Source organism: Sus scrofa, chromosome 14 (assembly GCF_054392235.1).
Source record: "Sus scrofa isolate SSC_HxYL_T2T_F1_AM1 chromosome 14, Sscrofa_HxYL_maternal_Yorkshire_Landrace_v2.0, whole genome shotgun sequence".
Classification (NCBI taxonomy): domain Eukaryota; kingdom Metazoa; phylum Chordata; class Mammalia; order Artiodactyla; family Suidae; genus Sus; species Sus scrofa.
Genome location: NC_139396.1, coordinates 100,082,203 through 100,104,959, shown reverse-complemented (window position 1 = coordinate 100,104,959; position 22,757 = coordinate 100,082,203). Strand labels below are relative to the sequence as shown.

General features: G+C 45.0%; 2 protein-coding genes across 4 annotated transcripts in view; one reads left to right on the top strand and one right to left on the bottom strand.

Annotated features, from left to right (window-relative positions):
* The window catches only part of LOC106507128 (uncharacterized), a 136,868-nt gene that overhangs the window by 43,210 nt on the left and 70,901 nt on the right, over positions 1–22,757 (bottom strand). The window contains exon 7 of the mRNA XM_021073149.2: positions 19,506–19,649. Coding sequence (XP_020928808.2) covers positions 19,506–19,649 — 144 coding nt within the window. The remainder of the gene's footprint in view (positions 1–19,505; positions 19,650–22,757) is intronic.
* On the top strand, positions 6,351–13,724 carry LOC146396889 (uncharacterized). Of its 3 annotated transcripts, none has more exons than XR_014828175.1 (3): positions 6,351–6,486; positions 10,296–10,765; positions 10,900–13,724. XR_014828175.1 is itself a non-coding variant. In XM_084997398.1 (3 exons), the coding sequence occupies exons 1-3, from the start codon at positions 6,451–6,453 to the stop codon at positions 11,612–11,614; spliced, it is 888 nt and encodes a 295-aa protein (XP_084853524.1). In that variant the 5' UTR covers positions 6,351–6,450; the 3' UTR covers positions 11,615–13,724. The 3 variants fall into 3 exon arrangements, 1 of the variants encoding a protein (XP_084853524.1); XR_014828174.1 differs by having other exon boundaries at positions 10,273–10,765; XM_084997398.1 differs by having other exon boundaries at positions 10,296–10,432.

The window sequence follows — 22,757 nt, the reverse complement described above, 5'->3', positions numbered from 1 at the left end:
CCCCCACCCCCTCCCAGGGTGCAACTCCTTCGGCTTCTTCTCTCCTCACTGATTTCCCAGCTGAGCAGGTCTGCGACCTCACTACGGCAGTCGCCTTGCATGCCCCACTCTCAACTCTAGTGCTCATTTCTTTCCCCAATGTGGACAAGCGGTATCTAACAGGCTGGGGCGAGAACTTGGGTGAGCTTACCAGACAGTGAGGGGTTCTCTGTTTATCCGAGAGTCGCCCCATGTGTGCTTAGGCTAACATGAGAAATGGATGGGGGTAACCTCAGCAACGGCTTCAGGGAGGTGCCCCTTATGGATCACCCAGCTGTTCACCTTTGCCAGCGGAGTCCCCTTCCTTCTTGAGAGTTTGAGGGAAGCAGTAAAGGATGAGATTGGTGGGCAGTGCTCCTGAGACCTTGCCTCCTGGGGAGTCCCCGGCTTGCAGCCCCCACCCTCCATCTGTCTCCTCGGTTGGGTCCTTCCCACGACCCTGCACAGCCCCCTTCCCCAGAAAAGCATCCCTTCCCTGGTTCTGCCTCCCTCCAAGGGGTTGGGTGCCTTGAGGGCCAGGGCAGCGTGGTCCTCCATCTGGCTGGCCAGCTGAGGAGACTGGAGGGCACAAGCAGCTGCCAGGATGCTCAGGGTCAAAGGTCCTGCAGACTGGGCCCAGAACTGCCTACTCAGGCTGTACTGAAAACTGATGCTTTGAGGTCTGAGTTGGTGCCCAGCTGGGCACTGAAGGAGTTAACAGAACATGGAAGATAGCAGAATGGGGGCACACGGCGGCTGCCGCTGGAAAGAAAGCTAGCCTTGTGCGTGGATAATTAGAACTGAACATCAGTAAACAATGCCTTTTCCCCTCATTAAGGACAAATCTGTATGTATAATGTGCCTATTTTCTCTTTCATTAACTTATAAATGGCCACTACTTTAAAGCCACTTAACCAGCAGTTTTGACTTGCCCGTCAGCCCCGGGTCTGACGTGTCTCTACTCCTACACAGACAGAGGTGCCCACCTCAGCACCCAGCTCCCATCATGGGGGGAGGGGGATTCTGTGGGGGTGCTCCTTTAAGGTACCACAGAGCTGCTGCGGCTTCCAGAAGGGAGTGAAGAGAGGGTATGAGGGCATCCCCTCCACTCTAATGATTCATTCTCTAAATTACCTGGTCTGCCCTCAAGTAGCTGGAGAACCCTGACTCTGGGGAGCCCCTGAGAATGTGGCCAGTCTTCCAGCATCCCTTAGGATGTCTGGCAACATGCTGGGACCAGAAATCCCAGAGATGAGCTATCAGTTCTGCCCTCATGAAACCCACAGAACAGTAGAGAACAGCCTGTGTGTATATGTTAAGGAAAGGATGCTGTAAGAAAGGTTCCCACAAAATAGAAACCTTCCAGGCATGTCAGGGAGGTGCCCCAGATGTATGTCTCCTCCCTCAGTCTGCAAACTTCCCGGGGGAATGAGAGCATGTCTCCCTTAGGGGCTTCAGGGCATACTGATCATGTCCTTCCCTTCAGACTAAGAGATCCCCTGGATGCAGGGACAGTCTCTTCCATTGAAGAGGAGACCCCAGAAGAAGGAACTATTTGCCTCACCCTATCAAAAAGTTCCACAGGTAAGAGATCTGTCTGAGGGCAGGGCACTGCCCCCTGTTCCTGGGTCACCTCCCAGAGCCCTGAATGAAGACTCCTTGCATCACTCTCTCCCTCCTGGAGCCCTGAAGAGTGCCCCAAACCTATGCCGGGGCTTGAGAGGGGCGGGGGTGGTGCCAAAGTGGGAGATGACACAATCTCTATCCTTAAGAGCACCTACAGCCCTTTCAGTTTTGCATGACACTAACCCACACAAAGCAAGGGTGAGAAGGACAAAGGGGACTGAAATGACCACTTACGGAGCACCCCTGCTGTGGTGATGAGGGCCTGTATGCAACCTGTTCTGTTACTCCACATGAGCTCCCAAGCCTAGCAGGTGGATAATAATTTCCCCATCCCACAGATGAAGAACTGGAGGCCCAGAGAGGGAAAGCGACTCACTCAAGGTCGCACAGTCTGTCAGTGGTGGAACTGGGAAGCGAACCATCTCTGGTTCTTCCCACCACAGCCAGCCTCGCCCCAGGGGACGGCCAGAGCTGCATGGACAGAACAGGCAGGAGGAGAAGAGGGCGAGCAGGGGGGTTAGAGGAGTCAGGCCTGGGGACAGGAGCTTCTGCTGGACCTCCACTGCAGGAACGGTGGAGAGGCCAAGGGTATTCTGAGAGTCTCTGACACAGAAGCCTGGAAGAGGACCGACTGGGAACCCTTGTACCTTCCCTGAACTGGGGAAGTGGAGGATCCTCAGGCCCCATGAGGGACCTTGCTCATAAATCCAAGTATTCCTCAAAATGCCACTTCCAGATGATATTTTAGATTGACTGCTTTTTTTATTTTACTATTTTTTTAAATTTTTTTGTCTTTTTAGGTCTGCACCATGGCATATGGAGGTTCCCAGGCTGGGGGTCCAATCGGAGCTATAGGCACAGGCCTTCACCACAGCCACAGCAACATGGGATCTGAGCCACGTCTGCAACCTACACCACAGCTCAGGGCAATGCCAGATCCTTAACCCACTGAGCAAGGCCAGGGGTTGAACCTGCGTCCTCATGGTACTAGTCAGATTTGTTTCCGCTGATCTATGATTGGAACTCCTAGATTGACTTCTGATGGATGCTAGGCTATACCCTGCTGGAATGTCATCATGATCATTAGCATGACTAGTCCTTCAAAAGTACTGGAAACAACTCAAATATCTATCCACAAGAGAATGGAAAAAATTCACGTGTGGAATGTTCTAGAGCAGTTAAAAGTAATGAAGTAGACCCATGTGGGCTTGACATGGCTAAATCTCCAGGATATATACTGTGAAGTTAAAAAAAAGAAAACCTTGCATGTTGATATATTTACTGTGATATCACATATGTAAAGAGCAAAACTTGGAGTTCCCATTGTGGCTCAGCGGAAACGAATTTGACTAGCATCCATGAGGACCCAGGTTCGACCCCTGGCCTTGCTCAGTTGGTTAAGGATCTAGCGTTGCCATGAGCTGTGGTGTAGGTCACAGACGTGGCTCAGATCTCAAGTGGCTGTGGCTCTGGTGTATGCTGGAGGCTACAGCTCTGATTGGACCCCTAGCCTGGGAACATGCATATGCCGAGGCTGTGGCCCTAAAAAGACAACAAAAAAAAAGAGAGAGAGAGAGAAACTCTTAAACAAGGTGTTTTCAATGGCTACATATTATCCTAAAAGAGCCTATAAAATATATCAAACAGGTAACAACGGTCACGCCTGATTAGGGGTGGCTATAACCAGGATGGGAGGTGATCAAAAGGGGACTTTGGCCTGGGCAGGGTGACCACTTGCCCAGATTTGCCCAGAACAGACTTTGTTTTCTCTGTCACTGCCATGACTAATAACAGCACTGCCTTTCCCTCTCTAAAGTGTTCATTTTGGGTAATAAGTTACTTATCGGGAGGGTTTAATTTTTTTTATTTTTTTATTTTTTTATTTTTTATTTTTTTGTCTTTTTGCTATTTCTTTGGGCCGCTCCCTCAGCATATGGAGGTTCCCAGGCTAGGGGTCGAATCAGAGCTGTAGCCACTGGCCTACGCCAGAGCCACAGCAACGTGGGATCCGAGCTGCATCTGCAACCTACACCACAGCTCACAGCAACGGATCCTTAACCCACTGAGCAAGGGCAGGGACCGAACCCGCAACCTCATGGTTCCTAGTCGGATTCGTTAACCACTGCGCCACAACAGAAACTCCCGAGGGTTTAATTTTTTACAAAAAGAATGTATTAAGTGATTACTTGTGTCATTTCTCACGGTGCATCAGGGGAAGGAAAAGTCCCCCTCCCCTTCTCCAGGCCCCCAGCCCCACTCCTCAGAGGAAACTATTGTTAACAGTTCTAGCATCCTTCCTGAAACTGTAACTCTCTATATAACCACCTAACCCTGGAGTTCCCGTCGTGGCGCAGTGGTTAACGAATCCGACTAGGAACCATGAGGTTGCGGGTTCGGTCCCTGCCCTTGCTCAGTGGGTTAACAATCCGGCGTTGCCGTGAGCTGTGGTGTAGGTTGCAGACGCGGCTCGGATCCTGCGTTGCTGTGGCTCTGGCGTAGGCTGGTGGCTACAGCTCCGATTGGACCCCTAGCCTGGGAACCTCCATATGCCGCGGGAGCGGCCCAAGAAATAGCAACAACAACAACAACAACAAAAAGACAAAAAAACAAAAAAACAAAAAAAAAAAAACCACCTAACCTTAAAACACAGAGAAAAAAAATACAGGATTATGCAGCAGACACTGTTCTGAAACTTTTTTTTTTTTTTTTAACTTTATTTCATCTCTATCAGGATATCTGGAAAACCTAACAGAGAGCCTCAGGTCCCACCAACAGAGATTTGGGTTCCATGGGTTGGCAGTGTGTGGCCCACAAGATGTAGTTCTTTTTTTTTTTTTTTTAAGGGCTGCACCCAAGGCATATAGAGGTTCCCAGGCTAGGGGATGAATCAGAACTGTAGCCACCAGCTCACACCACAACCACAGCAACACAGACCCTTAACCCGGTAAGTGAGGCCAGGGATTGAACCTGCATCCTCATGGATGCTAGTCAGATTCGTTTCCACTGAGCCACGATGGGAACTCCCCACAGGTGTACATTTCTAACAAGCTTTCTGTGTGACTTAGATGACAGTGGTCCATGGACCCCATGCTAACCTTTGTCCATAAAACAATCATTCATCCATTTATTCAATAAACAATTATGGACCCTTGCTCTGGGTTTGGCCCTGGCTGAACTTGCAGTTCATCAGAGAACATAATGCAGTCCCTGTCCTCCAGGGCACAGCCTCAGGTCTCCCTCCAGTGCGACCAGTCACCACTGACAGTGGGTTGAAGTGGCCATGAGCATGAGCACTGGGGTCAAACAAACCTAACGTCTGGCACGTCCCCTTTCTGACCACGTGACCTTAGGAAAAGTACTTAGTCACTCTCTGCCTCAGGTACCTAGTCTGTAAAATAGACACAATAACCCCCATATCACTTGATGGGCACTCAATCAGTTGCTGCTGCTACTGTCTTTTTTTTTTTTTTTTTTTTTTTTTGGTCTTTTGTCCTTCTAGGGCCGCACCCACAGCATATGGAGGTTCCCAGGCTAGGGGTCTAATCGGAGTTGCAGCTGCCAGCCTACACCACAGCCACAGCCACGCCAGACCCAAGCTGCATCTGCAACCTACACCACAGCTCACGGCAACACCAGATCCTTAACCCACCGAGTGAGGCCAGGGATCGAACCCGCAACCTCATGATTCCCAGTCAGATTTGTTTCCACTGCGCCACAATGGGAACTCCCCACTGCTACTATCATTAATAACAAATTAACTATATGGAGATCCTGCCGTGGTGCAGCGGGTTAAGACTCTGACTGCAGTGGCCCCAAGCCTGGCACAGTGGGTTAAAGGATCTGGCATTGCCACAGCTGTGGCACTGGTCGCCACTGTAGCTCAGATATAGTCCCTGGCCCCAAAACTTCTGTATGCCATGGGTGCAACCATAAAATAATAATAATTTAACTATAAAGAATATATACATAATTAATAATAAAACTCCTATGGCATTCTTGCCAAGAATGTTTAAACTAAATCCAATCATGAAGAAACAATCTGACAAATCCTAACTCGGAGATATTCTAGAAAACTTGCCTATACTCTCCAAAAATGTCCATGTCATGAAAGACTGAAAAAAAAGAGAAATTATTCTAGATTAAAGAAGACAAAAGAGACATACACTATATACAAAGTGAGTTCCAGGTTTGGTGTGTGTGTGTGTGTGTGTGTGTGTGTGTGTGTGTGTGTGTGTGTGTGTGTGTGTGTGTGTATCTGGGATAATTGGGAGATATGAACATCAACTGTATATTATATAATGATATTGCAGCCATGTTGAATTTATTATATAGTTGCACTGTATAAATGACAGGGATGGAGTAGGCACAGGTGGTTGTAGAAGTCCCAATAAAGGATCATAGACAGAGAGAGAAAGCTAGGGGACTTCGGGAGATCACTGTATGTTAATAATTGCTCAAAAAAGCCATCAGAACAAGGCAGGCTTGCTTGACCAGCAGAGGAGTGAGAATTGCCTCAGGTCATTGGGTGGAGGATGGGATGAAATGAGGCCTGAATTCTGGTTCAGATCCAGGGCAGGAGTTCAAGGACCCGCCCTACTGCTGATTTGAATACACACCTTATTGGATACCAAGGAAAGGAAGAGGCGGGCTTTTCTGACCCCCACTCCCCTTGGATGATAAAACTGAAGCCTCCGGATCCTGAGGGCAGAGTTTCTGTGCCTGCCTGATTGCATCTCTCACAATCGTCCTATAAATCCATTTCTTGCCTATCACTTTGTCTCTCCTGAATTCCTTCTGAGCGAAAGCATGAAGAACTTAAACTTCAGCGAGTCCAGACACTGGGTGAGTGATTCTAATTTAAAACCATGGGTTCAAGTCCCAATCTGTGCTCTGACTAGGTTCAGGCCATTAGTGCTGTCCGTTTCATAAATGCTCTCATTCTTAGGATGTGTACTGAAATATTTAGGGGTAGCGTGTTGTGATGTCTGCAACTAATTCTCAAATGGTTCAGAAAATATGTGTGTGTAGGGATGGGGGAGGGAAAAAAGAGAGAAAGGAGACAAAAAGACAGAGAAAATATGTAGCAAAATGTTAACAATCAGTGTATTTAGGTGACCCTAAGGGTGTTCCTATTCTATTATTCCAATCTTATTTTGTAGATTTAAAATTTTTCAAAATAAAAAGTTTGGAAAAGTGAAATCTGATGGTTTTTGAAAATGATATTCAGGATAGTGGCTGACTGGGGGAGGAGAGAGTAACTGGGACAGAATCATGGCTAGGAACTTCCTGACTTCTGTGGATGTCCTATTTCTTGAACTTGGAGGATTCATTGAGCTGAGCACTTATTTCCTCTTTTCATGTGTAAGTTACATGTCAATAGATAAGTTTATTTAGAATAGCCATAACAGGAGTTCCCGTCATGGCACAGTGGTTAACGAATCCAACTAGGAACCATGAGGTTGTGGGTTTGATCCCTGGCCTTGTTCAGTGGGTTAAGGATCCAGTGTTGCCGTGAGATGTGGTGTAGGTCACAGATGTGGCTCAGATCCTGGGTTGCTGTGGCTGTGATGTAGGCCGGCGGCTACAGTTCTCAATTAGACCCCTAGCCTGGGAACCTCCATATGCCACAGGAGTGGCCCTAGAAAAGGCAAAAAAAGAAAAAAAAAAATAGTGATAACAAAGCATCCTTCACAGTACCCAATCCTCTGCTTTGGATCCTCTGCTCTGGAGGGAAGGCTGGGGCTGGGCCATTCTCCCCTGACAGTGTGTCTCATCCGAGAGGAGGGAGAGAAGGACTTGAGTCTGATGATGGCCTGTCCCTCAGCCTGACCCCACGGGGAGAAGCAGGCTGCTTCTGGAGGTGCCCCAGCCTGCCCCTCAGAGCAGTGCCCACTTCTGATGCCAGCCCCTGGGGCGGGAGTCTGGCCTTGGCTCCACACTTCTCAGGCCCCAGCGTTCTCCCCTCTTGTCAGCCCTGTGCGCCCAGATGGATGTGGTTTAATGAGGCATCTCATTTGTGTGAGAAGTAAGTCCCGGGGTCACATTTTCCACTCCTTGCATTGTTTCCCCCTGTGCTTGATCTGATCTGCTTCACTAACTGGAGACACAAATGTAGTCCTGTCTCTGTGTCTTGCAGATTAATTGCTGGAGTCCTCATTGGCCTAAATTAGCAAGAGCAGTAACAATGGCTAACACTTCGCATAGATCTTACTACATGCCAGATCCTGGTCTAAGTACTTTACTTTATGGATGTAATTCATTTAATGCTTACAACAACTCTGGGAGGCAGGGGTTTTTTGTTTTGTTTTTTACCCATTTTACAGATGGAGAAATTATGGCTTAGAGAAATACTCTGACCAAGCAGGATTGGCTGCATAATTGGCAGAGCCCAGTGCAACCTGAAAATAGAGGAAGGGGAAGGAGTCCTTGTTCAAAAATTATTTATAATGGGAGTTCCCACTGTGGCCCAGCGGAAATGAATTCGACTGGTATCCATGTGGATGCAGTTCGATCCCTGGCCTCACTCAGGGGGTTGGGGATCCAGGGTTACTGTGAGCTGTGGTAAAAGCGGCAGCTATAGCTCTGATTCGACCCCTAGCCTGGGAACTTCCATATGCCGTGGGTGTGGCCAAAATTTTTATAATAAAAAATAATGCCATCTGAAGAAACATGGATGGAATTAGAAATTATCATACTAAGTGAAGAAAGTCAGACAAAGACAAATATTTATCTGTTGTACATAGAATCTAAAAAAAAAATGATACAAATGAACTTATTTATTACAAAAGAGAAATAGGCCCACTGACATAGAAAACAAACTTACCGTTACCAAAGGGGAAAGTGAGGGAGAAATAAACTAACTATGAAGTTGAGATTAACATGTACATACTACTATATATATAAAACAGAGAGCCAACAAGGACCTACTGTATAAATATATATTCAATATTTTATAATAACCTATAAGGGAAAGGAATCTGAAAAAGAATATATGTATGTGTGTATATATATATATATGAATATATACATATATCACTCTTTTGTACACCTGAAACTAATACATTATAAACTAATTATACTTCAATAAAAAAGATACAGAAATAAACAGTTAATTAAATATGGTTCATGGATTTAAAAAAAATTATTAAGACTTTCAAGTCACCAAGCATTAGGCCCAGCATGACTATACAGGTCTGCAGCCCATAAAGTCAGACCCAGAAAACAACAGAGCAGAAACCAGAACCCAAGCAGTCTGACTCCAGCCTCCATCCTCCTAACCATTGTGTTATACCACCTCTCTCCTCTCAGAGTCGTCCTCCCCTGACCTTCCCCAATCTGCCCAAGAACTAAAGCCGCTTAATTCATCAGGGCCTATCCTGTGTCTAACAGCCAGGTGGAGACAGAACTGAATAGTCTTATCAGCCTGATGCCACAAGGGGTCGCTGTTGAAAACTGGTCCTGTGCGGTTTGACACCTCCATGTCCACAGCTCAGAGTGGCCCTGGCCAATCCAAACATGGACATGCACAGCAGGGCCCCACTTTGGGGCTCCAGGCTACGACACTTTTATTTCACAGTCTTATGTGCAGCTACTGCTCCCACAGCACAACCTCCACCAGAGGGCCTGGGTCAGAGGGACTCTGCCCCGCCAGCTGCTGGGTGGACACCAGCCTCCTAACAAGCATCCGAGCCTGATATTAGCTTGGTCCACCTATTCAATTCCCCATTTCCTGTGGGGTCCCTTCTATCCTTTCTTGCCAGAGGATCTCCGAGAGGCCCAACTCAGTTCATCAGAAAGGCTCTAGTAATCCTAAACCCTAAATGGGAAGGGCGAGTCAGGACCTTGACCTCAGTCCTCCCATATGCAAATATCCCACCTCTGTGACCATCTCAGCAAAACCTTCTTAGAATCACAACAGTTGTTGTTGCACCTATTTTCCATAGCAATGTGTTTGCCTCCTTACCTCAGTGTTGCATAACTAAGAGAAGAGGCATTACAAATTTGCCAGAAAATCTAGTTTTGCCTTCCTAGGCACTCCACTACAGAGTGCAACATGACTGATACATCAGTGTCACACCCAGATACTTTAATGACGTAAGTGGCTAGGGGTTCCCTTTATGGCTCAGTGGTAATGAACCCAACTAGGATCTATGAGGATGCAGGTTCGATCCCTGGCCTTGCTCAGTGGGTTAAGGATCCGGCATTGCCATGAGCTGTGGTGTAAATCTGACACTGCTGTGGCTGTGGTGTAGACTGGCAGCTGCATTTCTGATTCGACCCCTAGCCTGGGAACTTCTATATGCCACAAAATTCGGCCCTAAAAAAAGATGACGGAATGGAGGAGGGGGCAGAGCTGGTGGCATGTGGACACTATAACCTCACTCATGCCCACTGGCTGGTGAGGCCAGGAATGCCTGATTGCTCTGGGTACCATGGGCATCTCTGCAGTCAGGCTGGCATCATCCAGAGTTCCCCCACTGTATTAGTTACAAGTGTATTCAGCTGCAGGTAATGGAATACCAGCCAACAGTGAGCTAAACAGAGATTTATTATTTTCACCTGACAGAAATCTGGAGGCAAGATAGTTACTGGCATTGGTGTATCAGTTCATGGCTGATGTCATCACAGTTCTCTTGGTCTTTCCCTCATAGAGCCTGATGGCTGCTCTTGCTCCAGCCTTCAAGTCTGCCTTCAAGTCAAAAAGGAGAAAGGACAGAAAGAGGCAGCACCAGCAGCTTCCAGTGCCTTTTATCAGGAAAGGAAAAGCCGTCCTAAGAGCTCACAGCTGGTTTGGCTTATACCCCACTTGTTTGAACTGTGTCACATTGCCTTTGCCAGCTGCAAGGGAGTCTGGGAAAGTGAGCCTTTGGTCTGGGGCTAAGACACTGTCACCACAAGCTAAATTGGAGTGTTGCAGCAAAGAGGAAGATGCCACACCCTTCCTCCTATAGTCACCCCAGGTGGCCCAGGATCCCAGGGCCTTTTCCTAACAACCCCAGGATTACGTCCCTGCGGCCAGCCCAGCCAGGCAGGCCATCTCAGTGCCCCAAGCATTAAGGGCCCACCCAAGGAGCCGGGATTCCCCTGAACGGAAGGCCTGCTGACTTTAGCCTTCTCCCTGGTGATTAATGGTGTTCTGCCAACTCGGGGGAGGCGGCTAATTAGCTGTAGACTGATTAAGGACAAGGCAGGCAAAGTCCCCGACGTGATAAACATGATAAACACGAACTTTCCATCTTCCTCCCTCCTTCCCAGTGCTGCCACCACCAGCAGCAGCAGAAGCCAGACCTGCGGCACCCCTCACAGTGTGCTTGGCTGGAGACCGGTGGGTGTTGTCCGGGCCATGCCCCACACCACCTGGCACAAGGCAGAGCATCGTGGCAGGAATGGGCACATGGGATCTCCTTTCAGGGCTTCTATCTTCCAGCCTCTCCCAACCTCCCTGCACTCCACCACGTATGGTACCAGGCCCAGGATTTCTAAACCAGTCTCTGCCCTAAAGGATCTACAGCTGAGGGCCGGAGAAATGCAGAAAAGGGATGAGGTCTGGAGTCACTGGCCATGGTCCCCTGGAGGGGCTTGGGGTGGGTTTTCAGAGGGAAGCAGTGGTCCTGGAGAAAGAGAGGGACACATGGGCAGGAGTGGAGATGAAATGCTCAGAACACGGTCCTGGGGCCGGGAGGAATCTGGAGACAGGCCTGCTGAGGGGCAAAGCACAGAGAGGAATGAGCAGAGAGAGATGAGCACAGAGAGGAAGGAAGACTGTAGATGGGGTGCAGCCCGGCTGTTTTCCAGCCTCAGCTCCTCCACAACATGTGGCATCCTCATGCACGACGCCCCGGCAGGGGGTGGGGGCAGCGGGGTCTGCACCCCCTCCTCCAGCTGTGACACCTCGCCTAGATCTCTCACTCCAGAAAGCACCTGCCAGGTGCGAGCACCTTCAATGCTGCCATCGCCAGCCAAGCCATAGGGAAAATATCTCTGACACTTGAATCTTATACCAGATAAGGCTGAGAGAAGGACAAAGGAAGGATACATTTCAGCAACAGATAACAAGAGAAATTCACTGAGTGTGGTTTCTCAGGTCCCCTCTGTCTCCCCACGAGGAGACCTGCTGAGGAGGTGGCCAAGGTAAATGCCTATCTTAGGAGGCTTGGGAAGCACCACACCCACACCCCAGTGGGCCTGGCTCACTCTTACCCATTTCTTGGATCTCAGCTCAAGTGTTATTTCTCTATTTTTTTTTTTTTCTTTTCATAGCTGCACCCGAGGCATCTGAAAATTCCTGGCCTAGGAGTCAAATCAGAGCTGCAGCTGCCGGGCTACACAACAGCCACAACAGCTTTCGGCAACACTGGATCCTTAACCCTCTAAGTGAGACCAGGGATCAAACCAGCATCCTTATGAACACGACGTCAGGTTCTTAACCTGCTGAGCCACGACAGGAACTTCCTCCAGTGTCATTGCTTTGAAGGAGTTTCCCCTGGCCTCTCCTAGATCAGATTCTCTGTATTTCCCTACATCAAGTGTAACACAGTTGATATTAGTGCATTTGGGTGACTGTCTTTACCATTATAGAGTCAATCAGCAAACATTAATTGAGGCACAAACTGTGCTAAGTTCTAGGGATATGTGACACATGGGCCTGCCCTCATGGAGCTTATGGCTACGCATAAGTCGCAGCTGGTACCTAAGTGGGGGTTCACCCTAACTCCAGAAGTAAGACTCCTCCCAGTCCCAGTAGAATAATGGGCAACTCCTGTCCATTCAACTTACAGCCTCAGGCCACCCCTAGAAGGACCTTCATGTGTGGTTGCTCAGGTTGTACACAAGACAAGGGGACTGACGTGGCTGCTGGTGTGTTGCCCAGATTCCTCCTTCAGAACACTCATTCCTCCAGCTTCCAGGAGGGTTGCCTACTAATGGCTGGCTGCTGAGTCTTCCTCCAGGCCTTGTCCTCAGCCAAAGAGAGGCACGTCATTCCCCAGAGTGAGGTCTGATCTGCTATCTCTTCATCTGAAATGACAGAGGCCTGCCCTGCCACTCCCTGTCTCAATCCAGGCCTTCTTCTTTTTTTTTTTTTTTTTTTTTTTTTTTTTTTTTTTTTTTTAAGCCACCCCAAGGCATATGGAGCTCCCTGGCCAGGGATCAGATCCAAGCCAAAGTTGCAGCCTAAGCTGCAGCTGTGGCAACACCAGATCCTTAACCCGCTATGCCGGCCCAAGGATCAAATCTGCATCCCAGGGCTCTCAAGACCCACTGATCCCGTTGCGCCACAGTGGGAACTCCCAGGCCCAGGCCATCTTTGAAGCAGCGCAGCTCCAGGGCATCCCATGGCATTGGGTCCAACGTCTCCCTCTAGCCAGTCCTACTCCTCTCACTTCCACACTCAGGGGTTGTTCCTGAGAGTGCTCCTTAATAAGACCCCTGAGTGCCCATCTCAAGGCTCAGAGGCTTTTTTTTTCCCTGGGGAACCTGAGCAAAAATCATGTTGGGGCAAAAACCTGCGCTCAAGTGTGACTGCACCCGTCTGGAGGAAAAGGACTCCCTTTTTCTAATCTGCACAAAGATGCCCTTTAATGACTGAGAAGTAGCTTGGCCCAGCCCGAGCGAAGAACCCGGAGTGCAAACCAGTGCCGGAAAGCCCTTGGCACAGGCACAGGAGGGAATCTTGGGAGTGATTTAGAAGACTCCAGAGGAAAGTATATCTGTGCTAAGACGCCCACCAGCCCCTGGAGTCTGATTCCAGCTGATTAAGAGGCACCCCGGGCTAGTATTTCAGAAAGACGACCGGGAAATAAGCTGAGGGAAATTGTTAATCTGGGATTTCCAACAACATGGAAGGAGTCAGACCAGCCCCAAACACCCTGACTCAGACCCAGTGTGTGGGAACTCGCCGGGTGGGTGCAGGAGGAGGGCGGGAGAAACGGGAAGGAATTAGACTTGCACAAACTTCGTAATTGAAATCATTAATAGCAGTAAAATAAGTTGTCCATCCTACATGTAATTTGTAGTAATGTTTGGTTACTGAGATTAATTTCTAGTAATGAAATACTAATTAAACCATTTATTGAGTAATGTATTTGCTTGGTGGTGTTTTATGGGTGTTCGCTTATAAATATTTTAATTACTTTTGCTAAGTAATTAGAATTTACTAAATAATTTCCAAACTATTTATTAATTTCTAGCAATTCTCAGCCAACCAACAAGTTATTGTTTTACTTTATATCAGTAATTAAAGTCTTTTTTTTTTTAGACTTCGAGTGAAGAGAAAGAGTAATAAAGACAGTCTGTTCTATCACATGAGGTTGGGGGTATTAAAACGAGAAAAGGGAGACGTAAAAATCACTCATAATCCATCATTACTCAAACACTGTTAACATTTTGGTTTATATCGTTACAGACTCTCCCTATCAGCACATGTACTCATTTTCAAAATTGAGATCATACCAACTGCATGCTTTCAGGCCACCAAACTTTGCCAATTTTTGAATCATACTTTCTAGTCTATGAAAATGCTAAACCATTCTAGAGAGATATTCTCTTTAATAGTTTGAGACATTCAGAAAGTAATATTTACTTTTTCTACCTCTCTGCACCTACTATATGTCAGATACTATGCACAGCAATTTACAAATTATTGGTAGTAATAAACTACTCTGTGGCAGTAATCTGTGTAACTGGGCCACCACGTGGTGCAGTCTTAGCATGAAGTCATCTTCAATAAAATGGTCTGGGAGGGGAAAAAAGTTACTGAAATAACTGAAATAGTATGACAATGAATGCAGTTCTGGGACCTGCTTTGCTCTCTTAAAATATTATAAACATCTTTCCACTTTAATAAATATGGAGGAGCAGTGGTGTCCTTTTTAATAACTGCATAATATTCCAAGAAGGTACACCCCCCCAACACACACACCACCAGTGATTATCTAATGCCTAACTGCTGGACATTTCAGTTATTTTCAGTTCACTATTATGAACAGGCTTATATTGAATGTCAATATACATAGATCTTTGTGCACTCATCCAACTATTTCCTTAGAATATTCCTAGAAGTGGAATTGCTGGGTCAAAGTGTAAGAATATTTGTAAGACTTTTTTTTTTTTTTTTTTTTTTGCTGCACCCATGGCGTATAGTTCCTGAGGCAGGGATCGAATCTGACCCACAGATGCAACCTACACCAATGCTGGATCCTTAACCCACTATACCAGTCAGAGGACTGAGCCTGTGCCTCAGCAGCAACCCAAGGTGCTGCAGCTGGATTCTTCACCGCACCACCACAGTGGGAACTCCATTTTTAAGACTTCTGACTCATACTGCCCATATGCCTCAAGAAAAACTGAACAAATTTATGCTCCCATCTGCAGAGTTAAAAGACTTGTTTCCTTGCACTATATACAATTATTACTATTTTAAGTCTCATATCAATTGTTCTTGGAGAGAGGTGTCTAAGCAGAGAGGTGGCCCAGGAAAGCATCCTGAATCACAGAGCCTTACAACCCACTATCCCATTGGGTTGGAAAAAACACAGTTGGCTCATGAAGACCTACATGCTATGTCTTCACAGCTTAGGTAGCACCAAAATGTTTAAAACTATTCATCACCACACCATTCCTCTCTCCCCTGGTCTCCTCCTTTCCATCCAGGACTCCACCTCCCTAAAGGCATCAGCAAAGATGACCCAAAAGGCTTGGCCTACTGCTGGCAGACAGAGCCCCATACCCCCACCATGTGCTGGCAGAATAGCCACCTGCCTAGGGCTTCTCCCGTTAGCTCATGACAAGGTATCTCCCCACCAGCATGTCACAGTGTTTAAAACTTGTTCCATCAGTGGCACACACTAAGTAGTTTCCTAAACATTCAGAGGTGAGCCTAGGTGACATTTCAGGACTTGCTAAGTTTTCCAGGGGCTCTCACATCTCCTTTCCAACGCTCCCCTCTTACCTACCTCCAAGTCACCTGGTGCCTCTGAACATCCAAAGTCCCCATCCTAAACTACCATCTCACACTCCTAAAACAGGACGACCTTGAGTTCTTTTTTAGTATCTGCGAGAAGCATCCTCCTCCAAGAAAACCGAAAAACCGTCTAAGAGGGAGGAGATATTGCAACAACTCTTTGAAAAAAAGGGAGGCAAATTCAGGAGAGGAAGGTGAGAGAGAACTGAGAGAAGGCTTGATGCAGAGATAGAAAGGGGGTCATCAGTGATGCCTGCTTGCAAAAGAAAACCACACAACAGAGCACGCCGCTGGCCTTTGCTATACTTCCAAAGACTGAGAAGCCCCACAGGCACGTACCTGTGGTGCCACCATGCATTACTTTCCTTTATTCTTTGCATCCAATCTGCTTTGGTGTGTTAGGGCTGCACACTCAGCATATGGAAGTACCCAGGTTAGGGGTCGAATCGGAGCTGCAGCCTGTGCCACAGCCATGCCAGATCTGAACTGCATTTGCAACCTACACTACAGCTCACAGCAACACTGGATCCTTAACCCACTGAGTGGGGCCAGGGATCAAACCCTCATGGATACAAGTCAGGTTTGTGACCGCTGAGCCACAACAGGAACTCCTTAAATGATGTTTTTAATCTTTACTTAACCAATAGGAAAGTGAAACCCACAGAGTTTAAGGGAAAAGCTTCTAAATGGGAAAAGTCAGGATCAGAACCCAGCTTTCTCTAATCCCACAGGCTTTAAATTACATATCCTATCATTTTCTATTAGGGCAATAGGTGACACCTGAGGGCAAGTGAAAAGATGAAAGAGGGAAAGAGGGAGGGAGGAAGAAAACTTTACACATTATAATGCAGGAATATACTGTCAATCTGCCGTCATTAGAAGGTAACCTTGGAGTTCCCACTGTGGCTCAGTGGTTAACGAATCCGACTAGGAACCATGAGGTTGAGGGTTCAATCCCTGGCCTTGCTCAGTGGGTTAAGGATCCGGCATTGGTGTGAGCTGTGGCGTAGGTTGCAGACACAGCTTGAATCCCACATTGCTGTGGCTCTGGCGTAGGCCGGCAGCTGCAGCTCCGATTAGACCCCTATAGCCTGGGAACCTCCATATGCTGTGGGAAGCGGCCCTAGAAATGGCAAAAAAAAAAAAAAAAAAAAAAGAAGAAGAAGGTAGCCTTAAAATAAAATTATGATTAGAATTTAAAATGTTGGCCTACACGTATCCTGAAATCACTGGTTCTGCCAAAGGGAAACACTGGAAAATGTGATCCCTGAGGTCCCTTGCTATCAAACTATTCTAGAGTCTCCAAGGGTTAAGTGGGCCTTTTTTTTTTTTTTTTTTTTAAGAAAAAACAGATTCCATGGGTCTTGGCACATGGGTAATAAAATCCTAAGAGCAGATGCTAGGTCTCATTTATCTCTATATTCTCTATAAGCATTTAGTACAGGCCCAGGGTGGACGCGTGGAAGATGAATTATGAGTTCCTCTCCCTTCTCTGGGCATTAGTGTCTCCATTAGAGGAAAAAAAAAAAAAAAAGAAGGCTGGGCTACTGCTCTCAAAGTGTGCTTTTTGCTTTATAAGGCATTAGTCCATTGGATCTAAGAAGTGGTTCCTTTCCCACTGGTTATCTGGCTTTCTGTTCCATCACTTCTGTAGTGAGCAGAACTCTCAAGATAGCTCCTCAAGATTCCCATCCCCTGGTTCTTATTCTTCAATGAAACACGGATCTAGATACTGCTATCAGGGGATTTTGCAGATGTAATTAAAGACCCAAAACAGTTGCTCTTAGGACCCAGAGATGACCTTGGTAGGTTTGACCCAATTAAACAAACCTTTTGAAAACAGCGAGTTTTCCCCAGCTGATAGCAGAACAAGAATTCGGCAAGATTCAAACGGTGAGGGAAATTCAAACCACAGTAAGTTTGTTGTAGAGATGGAGGGGGACAAGTGGAAGGCCCTAAGATTGGCCTATAGGAGCAGAGAGTCAAGAGCCAGGAGAAAGAAGGGGACCTCAGTCATACAGCTACCAGGAACTGCAACAGCCAACAACCTGAAACAACTTGGACGTGGATTCTTCCCCAGAGCCTCCCGTACGAGCTCAGCCTGGCCAGCGTCTTCATTTGACCTCATAAGATCCTGAGCAGAGAAACCAGCCAAGCCACCTGGACTTAATGATCTACAGAACTATGGGATAATAAACGGGTGTTGCTTTAAGCTGCTATGGTTGTGGTAATTTGTTATGCAGAAATAGAAAACAAGTGCATTTCTCTACCTTATCCCTACCAACCCTTGCTGATGATATTATTATTATTATTATTATTATTATTATTATTATTATTATTATTTGGGGGGAGGAGGAATCCGTTTCAGGAATTTTGAGTTGAGGCTTCTTTCTGCCAATTTCATGTGGGTCTAACAAGCAAGTATTAGGTATTGAATTCCTGCTGTGTTCCCAGGTCCTCTGTTGGAGGCCAGTATAGAATTTGGAAGTAAAATTGCGTGGCTAGACAAGATAAGTAGGAGGAAGGGGGCGAGGTGGCAGAACAGTGTGCACTGGAGATGAAAGTAGGCTTCATGGAAAAAGTCAAAGTTGGAGGCTCGATCGATTTTAAATTGGCAGAGAACGGGGACAGGGTAGAGCTACTCCGGGTAAAAGGCACAGCAACAGAGGCTGGAATGAGCATGATATTGGACAATTTTGTTTCCTGAGGGCAGGCCAGGTTTCTCAAGCCCTATCCATAGAAACAAGCCAAGCTACCAATTGACAAGGCCAGGAAGATGAAGTATGCTTCTAGGAAGGAGTTGGAGCTGTCTTAGTCTTGGGCAAAGAAAGGTGAAAGGATGATCTGGGAAGGAGTAGTAGAAGGGGCAAAAAAAAGGCAAAATATGCCACAAAACAGATCCAAGTTAAGGTAAAGAGATGAAGACCAGGAGGGAAGAGCAAGGAGAGAGGCCCATGCCTGCTTCCCACCCCCACCACGACGGCAGGGAGGGGCAAGAGGGGAACCAGCAGCTGCCGAGCTCCTGCCTTATATGAGAGATTATATAGGTGGAAGTCTGGCCCTTGAGTAGATTGGCTACAAGAGATTGCCCATGCTGAGAAGCAGGGATGTAATGATTAGAAAGATTGGTTGCAGCTAGACCATAAGGGACCTTGAAAGCTAGGAAATAAAGCAAGGATTTTCAATCTTGGCTGAACACTGAAACCACTTGGGGTTCTTTTAAAACTACTGATTGATATCTGTATCCCACCTTAAAAGTTCTGATGTGATCGGCCTGATTCGACTTGAGCCTCAGAGTTTTAAAAACATCACAGGTTGATGCCAAGGCTGGTATGCTCATATGCCACCAAGACTGAGAACTACAAATGCAGAGTTTGGATTTCATCTACTAGCCACTGAAACCTACTAAGGATGTGAAATAACATAACACAATGGAAAATCACACTGCCTGGAAAGAAGACCAAGTCAAGTAAAAATAACAAGAGCACATAAAAGTACATTTTTTGGATTCCAGGCACTTTTCTAAGACACATATTATATTACACCTTCTTAAAGTATATATGATAAAAGAAATGCTAAAAAACCCAGGCAGGACAAATACAAAGCAAACCATACCCACACCTTTGGCACCAAAAGACAAAGGCAATGAAAAACCATTTTAAAAAGTCAGAGATGAATAGGAATATTACCTTCAAAGTAGTAATAATAACAATAGCTGACTTCTCTGTAGAAAGAATGTAGGCTACAACAATCAAAGTAAGTAGCAAAGTATACGCACACACATGTTTTTTAAAATACATCATATACACTTGCTAAATCACCACAATAACCCTATAAGGTAGCTACTGTTATCATCACCATTTTATAGATGAGAAAACTGAGGTTTAAAAAAAGCGAATACCTTGCTCATGACCACAGGACAGGTAAATGATGGAACTGAGATCCGATTCCTGGAAGTCTGTCTCCGAAGTCCATGCTCTTTGTTTTGCTTCTGGATATGATGGATTATTAGCTTGTATCGGAGCAATCTCTTCACAAAAAACAACTAGGAAAACAATTTTGAACACAAAGAAAAGTTACAGAGCTCTGAAGACTTGAGAGGCCAAGATCAGCAAGACAAAAGAAGTACATTGTGTTTTACAAGGAGATCCTGCTGAATAGCATTGAGAACTTTGTCTAGATACTCATGTTGCAACAAAACAAAGGGTGGGGGAAAAAATGTAATTGTAATGTATACATGTAAGGATAACTTGACCCCCTTGCTGTACAGTGGGAAAATAAAAAAAAAAAAAAAAAGAAAGAAATACATTGTGTGAACCTGATATCCAGTCACATTTTCTCCCCTGCAGGTATTTGCAGATTTGTAAACAAACATCTGAGAGGCCCAGAAGCTGAGCTGATATTCAACAGTCTCCTGGGACTGAGGATTTTATTTTATTTCATTTTGCTTTTTAGGGCCATACCCTGACATATAGAAGTTCCCAGGCTAGGGGTTAAATTGGAGCTACAGTTGCTGGCCTACACCACAGCCACAACAACATGGGATCCTAGCTGCATCTGCGACCTACACCACAGCTCACAGCAATGCCAGATCCTTAACCCACTGAGCAAAGCCAGGGATCGAACCCACATCCTCATGGATCCTGGTCAGGTTTGTTAACCGATGAACTAACCACGGAGGTAACTCCCAATTTTTTTTTTTTTTTTTTTGGACTGAGGATTTTAAAAATGAATTGGGGATGCCAAAACACAGGAAACTTAGCAAACATCCCCAGCTTTCAGTTGGGACACCTGACAAGTTATAGTCTAAAAGTAAGGCCTAGCCTTACTTCTAGGTTATATAAATAGATGAGTCAAAAAGCTGAAACCCAGATTTAAATCAGCTCGATGTAAGATTAGATTAAGACGGTTGGTCTGATGTTTGGTCTGACCCTGACCTGAAACAAAAGCAAATTCCTTCTGCAGGAGAACAACATTCAAGCTCAAATTTTCACTATAATTTTTTATCCACAATGTCCATTATTCAATGAAAAGTAATCAGACTTACCAGGAGACAAGACCAAGTGACCAAAAACCAGAAAAAGACCAAATAATAAAAACAGCCTTACAGGAATTCCCGTTGTGGCACGGGAAAACGAATCTGACTAGGAACCATGAGGATGTGGGTTCAATCCCTGGCCTTGTTCAGTGGGTTAAGGATCCAAGCATTGCCGTGAGCTTCGGTGTAGGTCATAGGTTTGGCTTGGATCTGGCATTGCTGTGAAGTAGTCCAGCAGCTATAGCTCCAGTTAGACCCCTAGCCTGGGAACCTCCATATGCCATGGGTGTGGCCCTACAAAGCAAAAAAAAAAAAAAAAAAAAAAGCCTTACAGGTGATTTAGATATTAGCAGATACAATTTTTAAATAGCCATCAATACATTTAAGAAAACAAGCCACGAGTAAAAAATTTTAGTGGAGAACTAGAATCTATGCAAAAAATCAAATAGAAATTTTAAAAGTGAAAAATATAGTGATTAAAATTAGGAAGTGGATAGATGGGTTTAACCACAAAGTAGACACAGCTGGAGAGAGAACTAAACACCTACCTACTAATGGGTCAGTAGAAGAAATACAGACTGAAGCAAAGGAAGAAAAAAGTAGAAAATACAAAAAGGAAATTAAAGATATTAACACAATGAAAAGGCATAAAATATGTTTAATTGTCCCAGAAGGGGAGGAGAGAGCAAATAGAGCAAAAGCAATTACTAAGAATTTTCCAAAAGAAAGAAAAAACACAAGCTATGTATTTGATAAATGCTAAGAAGCCCAGGCCGGATAAATACGAAGAAAACCACATCCACAACTGTGGCACATCAAAGCAAAACTGCTGAAAGACAAGGCAAAGAAAAACCTTAAAATACAGAGAAAAAAAGGAATATTACCTTCAAAGTAGTAACAAAAACAACATCTGACTTCTCTATAGGAATAATGGAGATCAGAGCAATGAAGGATATCTTTAAAGTCTAAATAAAATAAATAATTATCAACTTAGAATAGTATGTCTTGAAAAAAATATTCTTTGAAAATAAAACATTTTCAGACAAAAATTGAAATACTTGACCAACAGATCAACATAAAAAAAAGACCTAAAGAAAGTTCTACAAAAAGGAAAACAACCCAGATGAAATTAAAGATATTTAAGAAGAAATGAAGCGCAATAGGAAGGTCAAAATATGTATGAAACTATAATGATAATATTGTCTATATAGAAAACTCAAAAAAAAAAAAAAACCCACAAATAAACAAAAAGAAATCTCCTAGAACTAATAAGTGAGCTTAAAAGGGCCACAGGATATAAGGTCAATATACAAAAATTTATTGGATACAAGCAATGAACTTTGGATGCAAAATCTTAAAAGCAATACCATTTATAATAGCACTCAAAAGAATGAAAGACAGTTATAAATCTAACAAATCTAAAAAAGAAGGATCCTTGTGTGTTTAAAACTAAAAATACTAATAAAAGAAATCAGACATTAACAAATAAAAAGATAATCCATTATGAATTGGAATAATCAAATTGATAACAACCACCCCACTGATCTATAGCTTCAATTCAATCCCAATCAAAATCTCCATTTACTTTTAAAAATCATTACTGATGAGCTGATTCTAAAATAAACATACATGAAAAAGCAAATTATTTAAAATGACCAAAGCCATTTTTAAAAGGAAGAACAATGTTGAAGGAATTAAACCACCTATCTTCAAGACAATAAAACCATGCTAATGAAGACAGTGTGGTATTAGCAAAAAGATAGACATATAAATCAATGGGAAAAAAAGTCTTAAAATAGACTCAACTGACTTTTGACAAGGGTCAAAGGCAATTCATTGGAGAAAGGGTAGTTATTTCAATAGGTGATAGTGGGCTGGAATAACTAGATGTCCATAAAAAAAAAAAAAAAAAAAAGAACCTCAACCCACAACTCACACCTTATACAAAAATTAACTCAACCACTTCTAGGTATATATGCAAGATAATTGAAGGTACATGTTCACACAAAAACTTGTACATGACTGTTCACAGAGGCATTATTCATAAGAGCCAAAAATAATCCAAATTTCCATTGAGGAGTTCCCATTGTGGCTCAGCAGGCTAAGAACCCAACT

Excerpts from the sequence above, each read along its gene's own strand:
- LOC146396889 (XM_084997398.1), top strand. The coding sequence starts at position 6,451 with ATGAAGAACTTAAACTTCAGCGAGTCCAGACACTGG. Across the intron at positions 6,487-10,295 it reads TCAGCGAGTCCAGACACTGG|AGCCTGATGGCTGCTCTTGC; the intron begins GTGAGTGATTCT and ends TTTCCCTCATAG. Across the intron at positions 10,433-10,899 it reads GTCCTAAGAGCTCACAGCTG|TGCTGCCACCACCAGCAGCA; the intron begins GTTTGGCTTATA and ends CCTCCTTCCCAG.